At 50.7% G+C, this 17,575-nt stretch overlaps 1 protein-coding gene across 3 annotated transcripts; it reads left to right on the top strand.

The window, feature by feature from the left end:
* Positions 1 to 869: 869 nt before the first annotated feature.
* FAM76A (family with sequence similarity 76 member A) lies at positions 870 to 16,639 on the top strand. 3 transcript variants are annotated; one of them, XM_074162183.1, is made up of 9 exons: positions 870 to 955; positions 2,217 to 2,281; positions 3,098 to 3,152; positions 3,730 to 3,882; positions 4,743 to 4,900; positions 5,432 to 5,518; positions 11,284 to 11,419; positions 11,887 to 11,988; positions 14,449 to 16,639. In XM_074162183.1, exons 1-9 carry the CDS (start codon positions 875 to 877, stop codon positions 14,533 to 14,535), a joined length of 924 nt encoding a protein of 307 aa, XP_074018284.1. In that variant the 5' UTR covers positions 870 to 874; the 3' UTR covers positions 14,536 to 16,639. The 3 variants fall into 3 exon arrangements, with proteins under 3 accessions (XP_074018284.1, XP_074018285.1, XP_074018286.1); XM_074162184.1 differs by lacking the exon at positions 5,432 to 5,518 and having other exon boundaries at positions 875 to 955; positions 14,449 to 14,764; XM_074162185.1 differs by lacking the exons at positions 3,730 to 3,882; positions 5,432 to 5,518 and having other exon boundaries at positions 875 to 955; positions 14,449 to 14,764.
* Positions 16,640 to 17,575: the final 936 nt, after the last annotated feature.

Raw genomic sequence — 17,575 nt, 5'->3', positions numbered from 1 at the left:
GGCTTGGCCTGGCCTGGCCTGGCCCAGCTCCTTCCCCAGGCCCTGACCCAGCTCTGCCCCTTCTCTCAAGTCAGGCCCAGCTCAGCCCCTTCCTCAGCCCAGGCCTGGCCCAGCTCAGCCCCTTCCCCTGCCCTCGACCCAGCTCAGCCCCTTCCTCAGCCCAGGCCTGGCCCAGCTCAGCCCCTTCCCCTGCCCTCGACCCAGCTCAGCCCCTTCCTCAGCCCAGGCCTGGCCCAGCTCAGCCCCTTCCTCAGCCCAGGCCTGGCCCAGCTCAGCCCCTTTTCCAGTTCAGTCCCTTCCCTCAACTTGGGCCCAGCTCGGCCCCTTCCTCAGCCCAGGCCTGGCCCAGCTTAGCCCCGTCCCTCAACCCAGGCCTAGCCCCTTCCCCAGGTCCTGACCCAGCTCAAACCCTTCCCTCAGGCCAGGCCTGGGCCGGCCCAGCCCCACTTCCGGGTCCCCTCCCGCAAGGCCTTGTGGGCCAGCAGCAGCAGCAGCCCCCCCTCCCTTCCCTTCCTTTCCCCTCCCCGCCCTGCGCGATCTCGCGCGACCTCCCCAGCGCCGCGCGCGCCCCCGTGTCGCGTCACGCGGAGGGGGCGGGCCGGGCGGTTGCGTCACCGCGCAGCGCCCCGGCGCGTGACGTCAACGCTTCCCCTTCCCCAACGCCCGCGGAGGGACAGGGCCGGGAGGGGGGAGGAGGCGGTCCCGCTCCGCCCCCGTCTAATGAATGACGGCTGCTTTGACCAATGAGAAGCGGCCGAAGCGTGAGTGATGCTGTGGATGACCAATGGTTGGGGGCAAAGCGGCGGGAGGGGGCGGGGCCGTGCAGCCGGGCGGCCGGGGCGGGCTGGGCTGCGCCTGTCAGCGGGACGGCGGGATGGCGGCGCTCTACGCCTGTACCAAGTGCCACCAGCGCTTCCCTTTCGAGGCGCTCAGCCAGGGCCAGCAACTCTGCAAGGTCCGGGGAGGCCGGCGGGGCTCGGGGCGGCGGCGGGGGCGCTTGGGGGAAGGGGAATGTGGGGGGGGCATGTCTGTGAGGGACCTGCTTGAGGGGGGGGGGGCTGAGAGGAGTGAGAGGCCGACAGTTTGTGAGGGAGGGAGGGTGGGTTTATATATATATTTATATATATAAAGGGCCTATCACCATATTGATAAACATTCTTTGGAACTACTCTGATGGGGTTGGAGGGGGCTAGGGGCTTTTGGAGGGCCTGGGGGTAATTGGGAAGGGGCTGTTTGTGGGGAGGCCCTGAGGGCATCTAGGGAGGCTGGGGCCTCGGGGTGGTTGTTTGGGGTCTGAGGGTACGGGGTGAGCAGTTGGGGACGGGGAAAGGGACCTGGGAGGTTTTGAGGGGCTGGAGGCATGGGGTAGAGCCTGGGGGCTGTTGGGGGGGGGTGCGGTATTGAGGGGCGATTAGGTAGGATCTGTTTGTCGGGGGGACCTGAGGGCAGTGCGGGCTGTTTGGGGGTGCTGCGGGTATTTGGAGGGCGTTGGAGAGGGAGTTATGGGGCCACTAGAGGGAATTCGGGGGTAGATGGACACCGTTCATGTGAGAAGGCCTGGGGGCAAGTGAAGGGCTGTTTGTGATGGAGGCTGTTAGCAAGGGGAGGGGGCTGGGGCATTTGGGGGATGCTGGGGTGTTTGGGAGGGTCGGGGGACATTTAAGGAAGGTCTCAAAGGGAGGGAGGTGGGTTTTGGGGTGCAGTCTGGGTGGGTGGGGCAGTTTGGGTGAGGAAGAATGAGATCAGGGATGAGGGGGGGCAGCAGCCTGGGATTGCTGAAGCAGATGGGGCAAAGCAGGCAGGCGCAGGGGAACCTCTGAGGCGTGGGGTGAGAGGAGAGCGGGGCCGGAGGCACTGCGGGCACAGGAAGGGTGTGGAGGGCAGAGGTGTGAATAACTGCGGCGGGACTCCGTGTTCCTGCCCTGGGAGGTGAGTCCGAGCACCATGACCCTTGTCTGTGGGCGTCAGGCACAAATAAGCCCTGGTTATGAATCTCAGTTTACTTCTGGCTCACCTGTGACACATGCCATTCCTGTTGCCCTTCCTCTGCTCTCAGCCGTCGTAAGAGCAGCATGAGTGTACAGGGAGGAAGCGTTTGGAGTTTGAGGGATGTGTGCGCATGCGGCGGGAGCGGAGGTCAGCGGGCGATCTGGGATTTTTGGGAAACGGTGTGCGGGAGAAGCACTGCCTCTCACCGAACGCTTCTGTCGTTGCAGGAGTGCCGGATTGCACATCCCATTGTCAAATGCACTTACTGCAGGACTGAATTCCAGCAGGAAAGGTAAATGCTGGCTGAGCTGGGGAGGTGATGTTTTCTTTAGAACCGACGCACCCAGAGAACCATAATGTTTCCACGCCTTTGATGACTGAGCCTTAGCAGATTGTTGCTGTGGAATACTGGGGGGAACTTTGGCCTTCCTCAAAGCTCTGCTGGGCGAGTTGATGTGCCTCCGTCCTTAGATTTGCACCTTTTGCTTGGTTTTTATTTTCTGTCCGTGCTCAGATGCATCTTCCAGTGAAGGATGCTGGTGCATCTTCCCACAAGTTTTCCTCCTACCCGATTTCTGGTATCCAAAAATTATTACCTTTAGCTGTGTTTTTGCCTTTTTACATTTTTGCAAATTATGTAGCTTACAGAGGAAGGATTTGTAAACCCAGTAGCTGCGTGCGGGCAGCGTGTGGGGTGTTCTTTCCTGCGTTTGTTGGTCAGGACAGAGGTGCGTTTGTCCCCCTTTAACCTCGACATCCAGACAGGACCTTCTCCAGAGCTGGGGCTGTCACCAGTGCTGAGTCACGCCTGCTGCCAATTAGCCGTTGATCAGACTCCTGTGTTTGTAAGGACAAAAAAAAACTGGTGTCATCTGGGGATGCCTTAATTAAAAGATACCTCCTACTAATACTACTTTTTGGCAAATTATCCTCAACCAGATGGGTACAGGAAATGCACTTTGATATCTGGGTCCCTAGTGAAGATGAATATAGTCTTGCCAGTAGAGATGGAGCCTAGGGGAGACTGAGATCCTAACCACAGAGGTTTCATTTTCTTTATGGAAAAAGTGGAAATGTTAATAGAATGATCTGTCCTTCTTTTTAACAGCAAAACCAACACAATATGCAAGAAGTGTGCTCAGAACGTGAAGCTCTACGGAACGGTAAGTGAGCAGGGCTCATTCTCACCAGCCTCTTTTCCTTTCATCTTTCTTGTCTTTATCCTGCTGAATCCCAGAGCAGTTTTATGGGCCGGCTCTGTTGTAATAGCATGACTGATCAATAATACGTGGGTCCCTCAAGCGTGAAGCTTTTACCTTTTTCTCTTCTTCTAGTGTGGAAAAGAGCAGCTCTGCATCATTTGAGGCCAGGAAATGAACTATTCGATATCCAATAGAAACAAGAGTGTGCTTACACAAACTGAGATTGCTGCAGGAAGCAGCGATAGATCTTTCTTTCCTGCTTGTCTGAAACCTGAAAAAAGCAATTTTGATTGTTTCTATTTTGGCATTATACATTTTCTAAAGTTTTCATAGCCCTTGATAAATGGTCCAGGTGCCACGGCTAAATACACTTAGCTGGAGACCAGGGGTCCAAATGTAGTTGTGTCTCCTGGATCAGCGTAATACTTAGCTTGGAAGGAGGAAATCAAGGTTTTGAAGTGATGGGGAGAAGGGGAAAGGGCAATGTATTAATGTAATTAGAAGGCACTGCTGTATCAGTTGTTCTTGTTTCTTAAAGCCCAAACCCTGCCAGTACTGCAACATCATAGCAGCCTTTATTGGAAACAAGTGCCAGCGTTGCACAAACTCGGAAAAGAAGTATGGACCTCCTCACTCCTGTGAGCAGTGCAAGCAGCAGTGTGCGTTTGACCGCAAGGATGACAGAAAGAAGGTCAGTATCTCTGTAAAAGGAGGCCAAAACGGTAAAAGGGCTGATGACAGTGATTGTCTGCATCTCCTTCGCGTCTTCTCCAGCATTTCAAAAGGGGGTGTCTCTTGGTTGTAAAGTATTTTTCCGGAGTTGAGCTTTGCTGTGGGAGCTGTGTTTTGGAGCTGTTTAGTCTTTGAGCCCCTCTACTCTTTTGCCAGATCTGTCAAGAAAGATCTCTTCAATTTGGCCTAAGGGTAGGTGGGCTGGCAAAGGAGTGAAAGGTGAGGTGCCTGCTGGGGGAGAGGGTGGGGAGAGATATTTGTGCCGTAGCCTGAGGAGCTGGAAGTGTCACACCTCCATCAGGAAACCCATTCCATGGGCTTCTGCACACCCTGTGCTTAAACAACGTAAGTGCTCTTCAGGAGGTGTGTATTTCTAAGGCCTCCTTCCTGCAGGCTATGAACATCTCGTTGTTTTGGGCTGCTGTGCTGATAATCCCTGTCCTCCTGCTGGTCCGCCTCAAGCTGAGACCCCTCCCTGTTTTGGTCTCTGGTGACTACCCTGGCACATACCTTCGACAGAAATCCCACCAGAGGTAGTCTGTCCTGGTGAACGGGTGCTATAAGTTGGTCTGTAAGCAAAGCTTGGCAGAGACTGACGTTACGATAGATAAGCTGCTATTAATGAGTACTGTCTGTGTTGCACCAGCCATCCCAGATGCAATTTTTACCCTTTCCAGGCACTCAAGGGATCCTTTTTGAGTCACTGCTTGTTCGGATGTGAGTTTGAGCCTGAAGGTGCTTCTTGTCTTCTCGAAGTTTGGTTTGTGGGCAGGAAGCAAGACCAAAAACTTCTCCCCCTTCCATTCTCTCCCCTTCCAGGTGGATGGCAAGCTGCTGTGCTGGTTATGCACCCTGTCCTATAAACGGGTCCTACAGAAGACCAAAGAGCAGTGCAAACACCTGAGCAGCTCTTCCCGGTCGAGCCTGCAAGAGAAGGAACAGTACAGCAGGCTCAGCAGCGGCAGCCACTATAACAGGTAACCTGCAGGAGCTTTTCCCTCACACAGGGTGAGAAAACAGCGTTCCTGGTGCTGTGCACTCCCTGGGTGCGCTTCTGAAATAACTGGGAGAAGTGCCTGGGGGCTCGGCACCCTGGTGATGGGTTTTGGCAGTTGTCTGTAGTTCAGGAGGATCCGGCTAAGTCAGGCTTTGCTGGTTTGCAAACCCCGCTGCGCCGGAGTCAACTCGTAGTCCAACAGTGCTTCTTAGTGATTCAACTTCCTGAACGTGTGCGCAATTAAAGCTTAAATTGCATTTGTAAGATTTAATGATTGAAATGTAGATTTTAAGTGTCAGTTCTTCACCTACCTACTGATCTGACTGATGCATTGTTTTCTGTTTATTTTTAGTCTCCAGCTACTCTTCAAGGAATGAATTTTTTATCATTCTTCCTTGCGCTAGGAAATCTTGTTTGAATAGATTCAAAGTGGGTGGGAATATTTATCTGCTCCTCTGTCTTAGACTGCAAGTCATTCAGGTTCTGACATACAATTTCCTCATTTTTCTAGCCAGAAAACCTTATCCACCTCTTCTATTCAGAATGAAATCCCAAAGAAGAAAGCCAAGTTTGATGCCATATCTGCCAATGGTGACAGGTGAGCCTTGTTACATGGGGAAATTGCGGGTGGGCGGTCTTATTTGCTAAGTTTTCATAAGACAGAGTTCCGTGCAAATAGGAGGAAGCTCTTATCCTAGAGCAGGGATCTTGGGCTTTGGGACCTTGAGGGGCTGCGTTAGCAGCTTTTCCAGAAGCTGTCAGGCCAGCGTTATTTGGCATTTAGACATAGGATTGAAGAGGAAAGGAATACCTAGTGTCTGTACCTGCTAAAACAGAAACTGCTTGTTGGCTGAGCTCCCCAACAGTTAGAAAAACTGCAGCCAGATCAGCTTTATCCTCTCTCTGCTGTTCCAGGGAGAGAGTGCGGCTGTTGGCTGCACTGTAGAGTTGAGGGCTGCAGGTTTTGTGCTTTCAGGGCTGATCTGCAGAGAGACAGCCTCAGAGGAGAGGATCAAGACCCACCTTCCATTTCCCCTCCTGCCTTCGGGGGGAGGGACAAGCAATCAAACAGCTTTGCTCGAAAGCATCCGATCCTATTCTGCTGTCACAGTTTGTGCTGGATTATGTTGATGCCAGCTGGGTGTACAGCAGAATGGGAGGCAGTAGCAGAAACAGGAGATTGAGATGGATTTTTTTATTTTTTTTTTACAGTCTTGTACATGCATATTTTCATTCCTGCCTTTCCTCTCTGATTCTCAGCGTTCCTTCCTCTCCCGAGATGCTTTGTCCCCCTATCCAGAGTGCCCCGTCCACGTTGGCGCAGTGGGCTGCTTCCCAACAGAGTCTCGGTGCCCACCATTGTCCTGTTTCTCACGGCACTGACATCCTGAAGTGAGATCACCAGTTGTTTTCTCCCCTCTTGCCCTCCCTCCCTCCCTCCCTCCCTGGGAACTGCCTCCTACATGGAAACTGTCCTTCTGGATGGATCTCTTTCCAAACAGCAGTGAATTGGGAGCATGGAGCAGAGCATAGGCTCGTTAGTGCCAAAGGGTCTGTTAAAGCCACTGGTAATTAATTAATCGCTACCTGCCTTGAATGTCTTTTCTTTGAGATTGCAGATCGCATCTTTCCTGTAGATACTATTGACACCTTGTCAATGTTAATGTGTGAAATGCTACGATGGGAAATAGAACTTAAATAATTTTATAAGGCAGTGATTCCTTACAGAGTGGTCTAAAAGACCATTAATCATCTGAATGGTGTTTTCAGTTAAAAGCTAGGAAAATTTAAGGATTAACTGTGGCTTGGGAGCCGTGGCTGAGCACGGAGTGGTCAGAGAATTCATCTGCCTGCCTTCAGTGGTGGTGGAGCCAGTGGGGAGACTGGAGACAGGTCTCTGGTAGAACTGGTGCAGCCCATCAGCTTTCCCTCTAGAGAGGCTCCTGCTGAAGCTCCTCTCCGGGCTCTAAGATACCACCAGGTATTTTTATCTGCTCCCTAAAGCCTGAGCTGAGACCTAACAACTCATTGTAACACCCCTGCTGGCTTGAAAATCTCCAAGAAGCAAAACGTCCCACGCTCTGGCATCAATTGCTCAGCTGTTCGTTTGTAAAACAGGAGCAGGTATTAAAGGAATCAAAAGCCTTTTGCTCGTGTCAGATGTTGTCGGTCTGGCTCCTGCCAAGGCTGTGGTCCTCGCCACAGACTTTTTTTGATGAATCCCAGTAACAAACTGTGTGTAATTTTAGCATCTACTGAAGAGCTCCAGCGACGTGCTGTAGAAAAGACAAGCTGCAGCTGCCTTAAATAGACCCATGGCTGCGTTTCTTGAGAGGAATAATAACGATGGTTCATTAAGTGTGTTTTTGGAGTTGCTGGGGTTGGTTTTGGTGAGGATGATACCCCCCAAAACCCTCCCCTCTTGCAGGATTTTCTGTAAGATTGTCCCCCCCCTGGAGTCAGCCTGGAGTCTGGGTCAGAGCCTGAGCGTGGAGTCAGGGTCTGCGGCAGCGCAGGGATGTTTTTGGCAGCAGCGTACTCTGTGGTGGGGTGACACACGCCCAGCACCTCTCTGTTGCTGAGATCAGTCACAGCTTTCTGCACGGCGTGTCTTGGCCACGGGCTGTAGCCAAACTTCTGATGCAGCCTTCAGCTGGACAAAATGTGGGCACACTTGAGCTCAGTTGACTTTGGCAACATCTCTAGCAAGGTCCAGCTTATCTGAACTTGTTGCTCCTTTGCAGATACAACAGAAATTCCTTTACTGGGTCTTAGTGAATTCCCTCTGTGTGTATTTTTTCACATATTTTGGAGTGGATGTTGCTACCTATGGCTGTGATATAGGGACTGAGCGATTTCCAAGGTCATTTAATGGGTGACATTGAATGGTTCGTGCTGGGTGAGCCCTGTGAGGAGCTAACAGCGCTGTCCCTGCTGCACATGGAGCAGCTTTCCCCTGCTGTAACTCTCAGAACATCTTGCAGCAGACCTTGCCCTACTAATCCTGCTGTCCTGGCCTGCCCGTGCCTGTGTGACCCCCGCCCCCCCCCGGTGTCACCTCCAGCCTATGGTGCTGTGCTGATCCTGATTCGGGCAGGGTTTGGTGCCCTCATCGTCTTGTGCAGACGCTGCCAGAAGGGTTTTTGCGTTTCAGACTCTGCGGATCCACACGCTGCAGTCCCTTCTCCTGTGATTATAGACAAGGTGCTAAATTGTGCTTTTAACACCAGGCGATGATGAGCGCTGCGGACCAAGCTGGCTGGGGGGAGAGCAGTGATGCTGGAGGATGCTGAGCAGCAAAGTTTGTTTAGTAAAAAGATTATAATTTACATAGAAACGCCTTAGCATACACTTAAAGCACTGGGGCTTGTGCTGAGCTGCATCTGCTCTTGGTGGTGTCAGAGGAAGCTTAAGTTCAGGCCCTGGTTCCTGTCGGCCTGGATGGATTTTTGCACATGGGGGGATATTTTTGTCTAAGGTGAGACTTGGATGCTGGTTGGGTCAGCCTGGTCTCTCCCTCTCTATGCTAGCCTGATTGAATAGCAAAATCTTCAAGTTTGGAATTCATTTTGCCTGATTTCAGCCATTTAAGAGGTGTGGAGTTTAAGGCAGTCATTTTGGTGTCTTTTCCACTCGATAGAGGCAGGTGTCTTTGGAAGAGCTCCATTTTTTTCCCTCTGTCTCCACTGAAAGCAACAGGAGCTTATCAATTCACTTTAATTAGAGGCAGGCATTTTAGGCTGTCCAAAGCACGTGTCCCCCTGACCTATCCCAAGGGGTTAGGATCCTGGGTATGGAGTTTATTGGTAGAGGAAATGTTTTTGTTTGGTTGGTTGTTTTAATTCTTAATGTTTGTTAAAGGAATGGAGCAACTTGTATTTGGCAGTTTTCCTTCTGATTTTGGAGTCTCAGGCGGGGTTTAAGGCAGAGAAACCTTTCATTACTAACTTGTCAGTCATTCAAAACAAAAAAAAAAGGCGGGGGGGGAAGGAATTCTGCTTCTTTAATTAGCACCTTGACACATTTGAGGGTGCATTTTGCAGCAACTGGACAGGAAAATACCTGCCTGTGCTCAGGTACTTGACAGGAGGGGATGCCTGGGCACCCTGAGCCTGCCGTTACCCACTTGTGGGTGCAGACCCCAGGCAGGAGATGGTCCTTGAAGCCCTGGGGCTGGCTACCGGCTCTGCTGAGTGTGAGAGTGGCTCTGTGGAAGGCTGGTGGCCCTCCTGTCCCTTCTCCCCGCTGGGTGGCAGGGCCGGCTCTCACCTCCCCAGCTCCACAGTGTGCTCTGCAACAGGAGGTGCCGAGGAAGGGAATTATTTCTGCTGGAGCTGCTTGGGGAAATGTGAGCATCTCCCAGCAGTCTTTATCCCCCTAGGATATGGCAGAAGGGAAGCTTGCCCGGGCAAAGGAATGGTGTAAGCAGGAGTTTGTTTTTAGCCAGAGGGAATCGGTGAGGAAGGCTTTTTTTCTCTGTGGAGGCTGCTTTTTTTTTTTTTTTCCTTTCTTTCTCTCCTCCCCAGCATATTTGCACTAAGTGGGAAATTAAAGCTGCTGTTGGTAACATGCTTGCACACAGAAAGGTGCTGGAGCACCCACCATCATCTTGCACAGCCTCCGCTTGGGGAAACTGTACTCGGGAACGGGTTTAAAATGGAGATATTCCATATTCTCTGTGTATGTGTATGAACCTCTGCTGCGCTCGAGAGCTGCCCAGCGTGACAAGCACAGCGCTAGATCTGGGTGTACCCAGGGACCTGCCACATCCGATGGTGTGGGCTCTGCTGTCAGCACGTTTTAACCATGAAGGACTCTTCCACCCCGGGCTGCCTCCTCCAGACCCTCCGTTTCCAGTTTTCCTTTGCCAAGCTTTCTCTCCTGGTGCCGCAGGGACTGTCCTCTGACTTTCAGATCTGCAAAGCTGCTCCTGCTTAGTTTCCCTCTGTAGATTCCCCAGCACAGTGGTGAAAAGAGCCTTTTTTTCTGCCACATCCTTGCTAACCAGTCCAAACGATGCAGACTGGGCTTTTAATTAGAAAATGGATTATTTCCAGGCACAAGAGGAGACCGGTACTCTCTGCCTCAGTGTGCTGGGGGGGGACTGGAAGCACGGAGGTGGCCACCACCTTGAGAGAGGCAGCAGTTCGGGTTCAGACCTGCTGAATGCAGGCTTTAGGACATGTATTGACCTACTCTGGAGACTTTAAAATGTCAGGCTTTAGGTAACCCTGGCTATTTATCTTTATAGCAGCAGTGCTGTCTGATAAAGGCCAGACTTGAAGTAATCTTCTAGGTGAAGCTTTGTTGTCTTATTACTGTTAAATTTTTATACGGCAATTTCAGGTGTGTGTGGCTGGGAGTGTGCTGCCCTTTTAGCACCAAGAGATAAAAATCAGGTTTAACCAAGAGATAAAAATCAGGTTTAACCATTACAGCGGTGAGGAACAGAAGGCAGGCAAAGATCAGGTGAGGCCCCTGGGCCTGTGGCTGCAGCTTATCGTATCTTACGATCTGAAATATTCCTGTAGTGCAAGACTCTGCGTGGCTGCCCGGTTCGCTGGGTATCTCGTAGGGACGTTTGTGAACCACCAGCGCAGAAGTGACTCGTCCAGATAAGTTTTCAGCCGATTGCTTTGGTTTAGAGAACCTGGTGGCGCACAAGTGATGCGTTTGGCCGTTTCTCTGTCTTCTGGAGAGAGTCTTTCCTGCTCTGAAGCGGTGATAAAACTTCTTCCTAAATTGCTGTATCATGGTGGAATCAAAATACGAAAGTCCAGCGTGTCTTTTTGCCCCCTTTTCCCTGCCAAGGACAGTGCTGACTTTAATTTAGGTATCTCCCTTTGCTTTGTTTGTTTAACTTGAGGTTATTTGTTTCTCTTTCATGTTCCTTCCTTGCCAGAACGTTTGTTTATATTTAGTGAAAAATTTTGCTGTACATCCAAGGGCTGCCTGTGAGCAAAGAGGGTTCCTAAGTGGTTGCACAGTTTCATTAGCTCTCTGATTGCTGTCCCCAACTCTTGGGTTGGAAAAGGGGTCCTTTCTGTTTGAATGGTTGCTGCAAACACCGACCGATGTCACTCGTCCCATGTCCCTGCTGATCGTGCAATAATACAACTCCATACATCACACGTAATCCCTGTTGCCTGTTGTCATACCGTGCATTTCCCAAATTCCACGTGGCACCCAGGGCGGGGAAACAGGTAACACCCGCATTCGAGGAGTGTTTGGAGGACACAACGTGTGCCAGAAAATGATTCCCGTTCTCCTTCCAGTGCCATCTGTGGGAGTTTCCCTGCCTCAACTTCATTGAGTCATGATGAAGGGGTCGTGATGAGAGTCTTTCCCTCTTCTTTGTTGCAGTTTTTCTCCGGACCTCGCCCTGGACTCTCCTGGCACTGACCACTTTGTTATCATTGCCCAGCTGAAGGAGGAAGTGGCTACTTTAAAAAAGATGCTGCACCAGAAAGATCAGATGATTTTGGAGAAGGAGAAGAAGGTACAGCCCTTGGCTTGCTTCCCCCCACATCCTGCTGACTTATTCACCCAGATCCCACTCCAGCAGAGCCTGGCTTTTTATCTCGGAGCGAGCAAGAGAGTTTCTGGCTGTTTCCAGGCTGCCTCCTTTCCAAAATTAAAGAGGGGTTTTGGACCCACCCAGGAGATCTCATTTCATAAAGGGTCATTTTCTGACCGCTGTCTCGGAGACCTCCGTGTGGGGGCAAGACTGAGAGAAAACCATGCTGCTCTGTGCAGAGAGACAGCCCTGGCTGCTCCTGCTTCTCTGTGCTGCCCAGTGGTACGGTTCTGGTCTCACTGCGCTCCCCCTGCCCACCCCAGCACGTTTCTGAACTCATCCAGTCTCACGCAACCTCTGCAGAGGCGTTTTCTGTGGCAAGGTGTGCCTGGGGTCAAGGCATTCATTTCTTCTTCCAGCTCACTTGCTCCTTACTGGTTTATCTGCAGATCACAGAGCTGAAAGCTGACCTGCAGTACCAGGAGTCGCAAATGAGGGCAAAGATGAACCAAATGGAGAAGACACACAAGGAGGTCATGGAGCAGTTACAGGTGATGGCATTTTTCTTTTAATTTGCTGAGCTGTGCTGTTACCCAGGAGTGACCGAGGACACTCCTGATCACACCACCCTGTGAGCTGCTGCACGCACAGCTCTGCTGACGCTTCTCAGCCCTGTCTGCAGCCTCTCTACCAGGCTGTGGTGCATCATAACCCCTATTTATATCCTCCTTGCTGCTCTCTACTCTACTCAGACTCACCGTATCGTAAAGCTCTGTGTTGTGTCCCCTAAGGACTAGACAGGAACCATCAAACTCATTTTACCTATTGCCAAAATCAGGTTTGAACCTGTTTCTCCAGAACCTTTGTCAGCTCCCTGCACCATGTAGCTCTTAATGTGATTTATGTGACCAGTAACCAGAGAGAACAAAGCTTAAATTGGCAGTTCCTTTAGCGCTGGATCTCTCTAGTCCAAATAAATAAAGGAGTCCCTGAGCTGGAGGGAACAGGGAGAGCAGGATTTTTGTCATGGCCATGGAAACACCAGGCAGACTATCTGCATGAATACACTCTGAGCCACCGACAGATCGGGTCAAAGGGGAGCTGGTTACAGGGAAGAAATCAGACAGAGAAATGAACTTTGCACCCTTTAATTACTCTGGGGTTTATAATGCTATAAAGCTTTAGCCATGAGAAATGGGAGGGGATAAGACAAAAGGCTTATATTCCCCCTGAGAAAACAGCCCCTCCTCCATCAGCACACACCCCAGTTAATCATCAGAACGAAGGACAGGTTTTGGAGAGTTCAGCTGCCATCAGAAAGCTGATGCCTGTGAGATCCCCTTCACAAAGCACGTTTTTAAGCCTGTCTGAAGGTTGGAATAGCTGCATGTGGTTGTGCCGAGGGCTGGCTGCGCCTCCCGCTCCTCGTGAGCTGGGAGGCACTGGTGGCTTGCGTTTGAGGCGCTGGTGACAGCCAGAGCCTTCTGTCTCTGTTCTGCTTTATTGATTCCCGCGCCGCCTGTGGCAGCCCAGAGCTGTTTCTATCTCAGAGCTTTGGGTGGCCTGCAAAGAAATGAGTTGGTGTTTACTCTGGTTTTGAATAGACAATTTTCCATTAGCGCAAACCACAGCTTTTGGGTTGCTTTGACAGCCCTGGCTGCGTGGGGGATGACCCCCACCACCACCACTCTTTGCAGTGGTTTAAGGCAGGGCACGCTGTTTCCACGGTGTGCGTGGGAACAGGATACCCTGCTGCTGCCTTTGCTGTAGCTCGAGGAGGACTTAAAAGCTGTCGGGCACCTTCCAACAGCCTTAATCTTGCTCAGTTCCGAACAGAAGGGGGAAGCAGCAGCTCCAGGAGCAGCTTTGCCTGCAGCCACCCACCCCTCCTGGGCGGAGAGGGGTTTGATGTCTGTGCTGGGACTGGGACTGCCCTGAACTCCTCCTCCCCTCCGGTGTCCGAATGTTTTACTCTAGCTGCTGTTGACTGAGGCTCTGGAAACTTCCTTCGCTGCTTCCAAAATAAAAGTTCAAACCCTCTCGGTATATTGTAGGTGCCTTAAAGCATCCGTATGGTTCGCTTTTTGAACGTGCTCTCGGTTTTTATTATTTTTTGTTGTCTTTTCATGGTGCTTGTATTCTTCCAGTCTGCAGGAGGTAAAAGAAGCAGCTTTACTGCATGCAGCACTGGAGCAGAGGGTTTAATTCCTCTAGTAACCCTTTGCATATTCATGCATTCACTGGAAACCAGTGCAGAAGACCTGTATCTGGTTTCACACGGGTTCTACCCCTTCTCCTACTGCTATGGCATGATTTACTGCATGGGCTAGAGGAGAGTGAGCTCAGAAGTTTGGTAAAAGGGGCTAGAGAGCCTTCTTCCTAAGTTGCTGTGATTTTCAATTCGGTGTAAATCAGAAAGACTGAAAGCTCTGATGGGTTCCAGAAGGTTTCTAGTAGGGAGGCAGGGTCAGCACAGCGCTAAATCCGGATAAAACATCGGTGACGTGACGAAACCAAGGATGAAGCAAAGCTGGGGAACCGTCAGCTTCTCCACCCCGCTTCTTTGATAGAAATGAGAGTGTGGACTGGGGGAAATTGGCCTTTAACTCTCGAAAACGAGTCAGGATGGGGGCTTCGGTCCCTCCCGCTGTGGATGCAGGGTGGCTGGTGAGAGGGGAAGGCAGGGAAGCCAGTCCCCCTGACCTTGGCGAGTGTCCTTGGCTGCTTTACCGCGACTTGCGCATTTGTCACCTTTCAGGGTGGAAGCTGTTAACTTTTCAGGCCACTTCTCAGTTACAGCAGGGGGGGACATGAGGGGGAAGGGACGGGCAGAGCCCTTTCTGGGTGGTTAGAGATGAGATGGAGGACTCGAGCTCGTGCTGTGATGCTGCACGGTAACTTCTACCTCCTTTTTTCACCTGCACAGAGGATGCCACAGCTCCTGTCCAGGCAACTCTAGGGAACCGGTGATGATCCGTGCCATTAAATCCCCATTTTCACTGTGTTTCCAGGCCAAGAACAGAGAACTCCTGAAGCAAGCAGCTGCCCTGTCCAAGGGCAAAAAGCCTGAGAAGTCGGGAGCAATAACCTCCCCTTAAAACCAAACCTCTCCACCCCAAATCTGGGAGCTTTCCCCAGCGTTAGCCAAGGAGTCTGGGAGAGACCTGCCCCATCGCTGGAAGCCAAAACCTCGGTGTTGTCACTGTCCCGCTGCCGTGAACTGGATGGAGACGCCTGGGGTGTGTTGCCTTTCGACAGAACGCTTGAGCGTGGCTGGTTTCCGTCTCCGTCCCACGGTGATCCATGGGGAGAGGTCCCAAGCCATCCGGAAAAAAAAAACAAACAAACAAAACAAACCCCAACCCTTGAAGTACTGCTTTCTGGAAGTTTTTTTCCTAACCAGTGACTACCACTGCCAACCCTTTCCGTTAACAAACGGGAACCTGCTGCATTCGAGACTTCTTACTGGTTCCCAACCTGCTGCTGGGAGGCAGCGGCCGTGGCCAGTCCTTACGCAGATCAGTCGGGAGCTGCGGGCGGTGGGAGCTTGATTTGTGGGTGGTTTTTTTTCTTTTTCTTTTTTTTTTTTTTCCCCTTGAACTGTTCCCTCTTCAAAAGGAAGCCGATAAATCACCAGCCCAACAGATGTTACTGGGAGGTTGTGCCACTGCTGAGAACGGTTGATCCAGCTTTTTGAAGATGCTTCCAAAATGGGGGCTACGTATTTATCTTGGAAGATTTTTTTGTTTTGTTTTGTTTCTTTTTTTTTTTTTCCCCTCCTTTTCCATGTCAGCTTGGCAAACCGAACTGCCTGGCTTTGTGTTTTCTTGTTTTGTTCTGATAGCTTTTGGGTTGGAAGCCAGAGTGTAACGATACGGACCCAAATTTCACCCCATATCCTGCGCTCCCCACCCCGTGCCCTGGTTACTCGGTGACCTCTGAGGCTTTGATGGCTTCTGCAGCGTGGTGTGATCGAGCCTCTCTTACTCCGTTTCTTTACAGGAGGAGAGTTTTGAGGCTGGGATGTTCCCTCTGCTTCCCTCAGCCTCTGGATGGAGCTCGCCCCCTTCTCCCCCTTTTCCTGCCCCATAGCTCCCTTCCCGATGCAGAAGTGGGGGCCGGGTTGATACCAGGAAAGCGCTTTACTCAGGCAGCGACTCAAGCCAGGGAGTGATTTTTGGGGCTCTCCAGGGACATTTCTCACTGCTGATTAAAAACCAGCAGAATAAAAGGGCTACGGAAGTTCCCTGTAACAGGGATTTGCTTCTGGGAAACAGCACAGAGACCACAGACCCCTCCAGCTCCCCAGGCTCGCTCTCCTGGGGTTTGGGGGGGTGTGTGTGTGTGTGGATTAAAAAGCACTTGGCCAGTGTGGAGGGGAAAGCACGGCTCAGCTCCTCACCAGCCCCGCACCCAGCTCCCCTGGGGCGGGGGGCGGAAAGAGCTCGGGGTTTGGAGACCCTCGGGGTGCAGGAGTAGGAGAGAAAACCTTTGGAGCGGCGCTGACAGTAGGGAGCGAGAGGAGAAATCATCTTTTTTGATGCCGGGCCGGCTGCTCTGTCAGGGTTTTTATTAAGCTTTTAACTAGAGATTGTGATTTTTTTATATATATATTTTTTTTTTTTTCATCCTTTTTTTTTTTTTTTTTTGTTACTAAAGATGACTTTATTCAAAGGCACTTTTTTTTTTTGATGATGTTGGCTTCCGGCATGGAAGGAGCACACTGCAGCATCAGACACTCTGCCATGTGGGGGTTTTTTTTTTGTTGTTCTTCTTTTTTTTTTTTTTTCTTTTTTTTAAGAGACTTCTGATGTGAAAAAAATTAAAAAAAAAAAAAAAAAGAAAAAAAAAAAAGTTGTTACACTTTGCCGGGGTGTGACAGCGGGAAAATACTCACCTAATTTTATACTTCACACGTTTTTAGAAAATGAGGTGCGTCGACGGGATTTTTTGTTTTTTAAATGGGGGCTTTGCTTTTTCCCTTCCCTCGAGATACAGAAATAATTCGAGGGAGGAAGGCCCTGTGTATACTATTATGGGTTGTTTGGTTTTTTTTTTTTTTAATTGTGCCAAATTGATCATGCAGTTGAGTAGCCGATGATTTGTAGTAATAACATCATTTCTTTGTATGTTTGTAATAATGGAGATTTTAAAAGGGACGCTTTGATTTGTACAAAACTCTGACAACTGTAAAAGTGTTTTAAAAAAAAAAAAAAAAAAATAATCCTCATTTGTGTCTGATGCTTTCTGTTTGCCTTAAAGAAAAACCCAAAAACAGCAACCAAAGCATCCTTTCCCCGCCTGGAACTGGTTTATCTCCTGCTGGTGGCTGCCTGGTCGAAGCGTCGGTCGTGCTGCTTCGGGCTCTGGTGCGTATGGGAAGGAGGCGGCGTTTTTCTATTGTTTGGTTCGTTCCTACTTTTGTTTCTATCTTTAAATCCTCCCCATCCAGCCTGTTGCTAGGATCCTCGTTACTTGGTTACATCCAGGACCCATCCGGCTCTATCCGACCGGATCCATTCTCTTTCTGCCCCAACCGCGTGAATGAAGGCAGAGCACGGGGCGGGGGAAAATAACGTTCTTGGTGGGAAACAAAAAAGACAACGAGGATCAGGGGGTTCTTTTAATTAAGACACAGACGCAAACGAGGTGAGTAAACACCGTTTGTGTCTCTGAACTCTTCCCCTTGTCTCAGCCGTGAGTCTGGAGGAAAACCAGGTTTGATTTTTGAGTTTTTTGGGGGGGTTTTTTTGTGGTTTATTATTTATTATTATTATTTTAAAGTTTCTAATTTTCCAGGTGAAATTTGGTTGTGAAAAAATCTCTCTCTGGAGGTTTCCGTTTGGAAACGCCCCAGTCCTTGTGGGGCTTGTGCCGTCCTCGTGCTGTCCCCTGCGGTGATGTCCCGCTGCTTTCCCCTGGCACGGGGTAGGGGACCTGCCGAGTCCTTGAATGTCTGTTCCCAGAGCCCTGCCTGGAGCACGGGGTGGGAAGAGCCAACCCCTGGCTCTGGTGAAACACCCCAATGGCTTTTCCAGTTCAAAATAAGTTTTCCATAGTGTCTTTTTTCAAAGCCTGGAGTTACACACAGGAAATGGCCGTTTTCTGGGAATCGTTAGTTGTGACATGCATAGAACC

This window comes from Numenius arquata, chromosome 21 (assembly GCF_964106895.1).
Source record: "Numenius arquata chromosome 21, bNumArq3.hap1.1, whole genome shotgun sequence".
In the NCBI taxonomy this organism is placed as follows: Eukaryota; Metazoa; Chordata; class Aves; order Charadriiformes; family Scolopacidae; genus Numenius; species Numenius arquata.
This window is presented reverse-complemented; position numbering and strand designations above follow the sequence as displayed.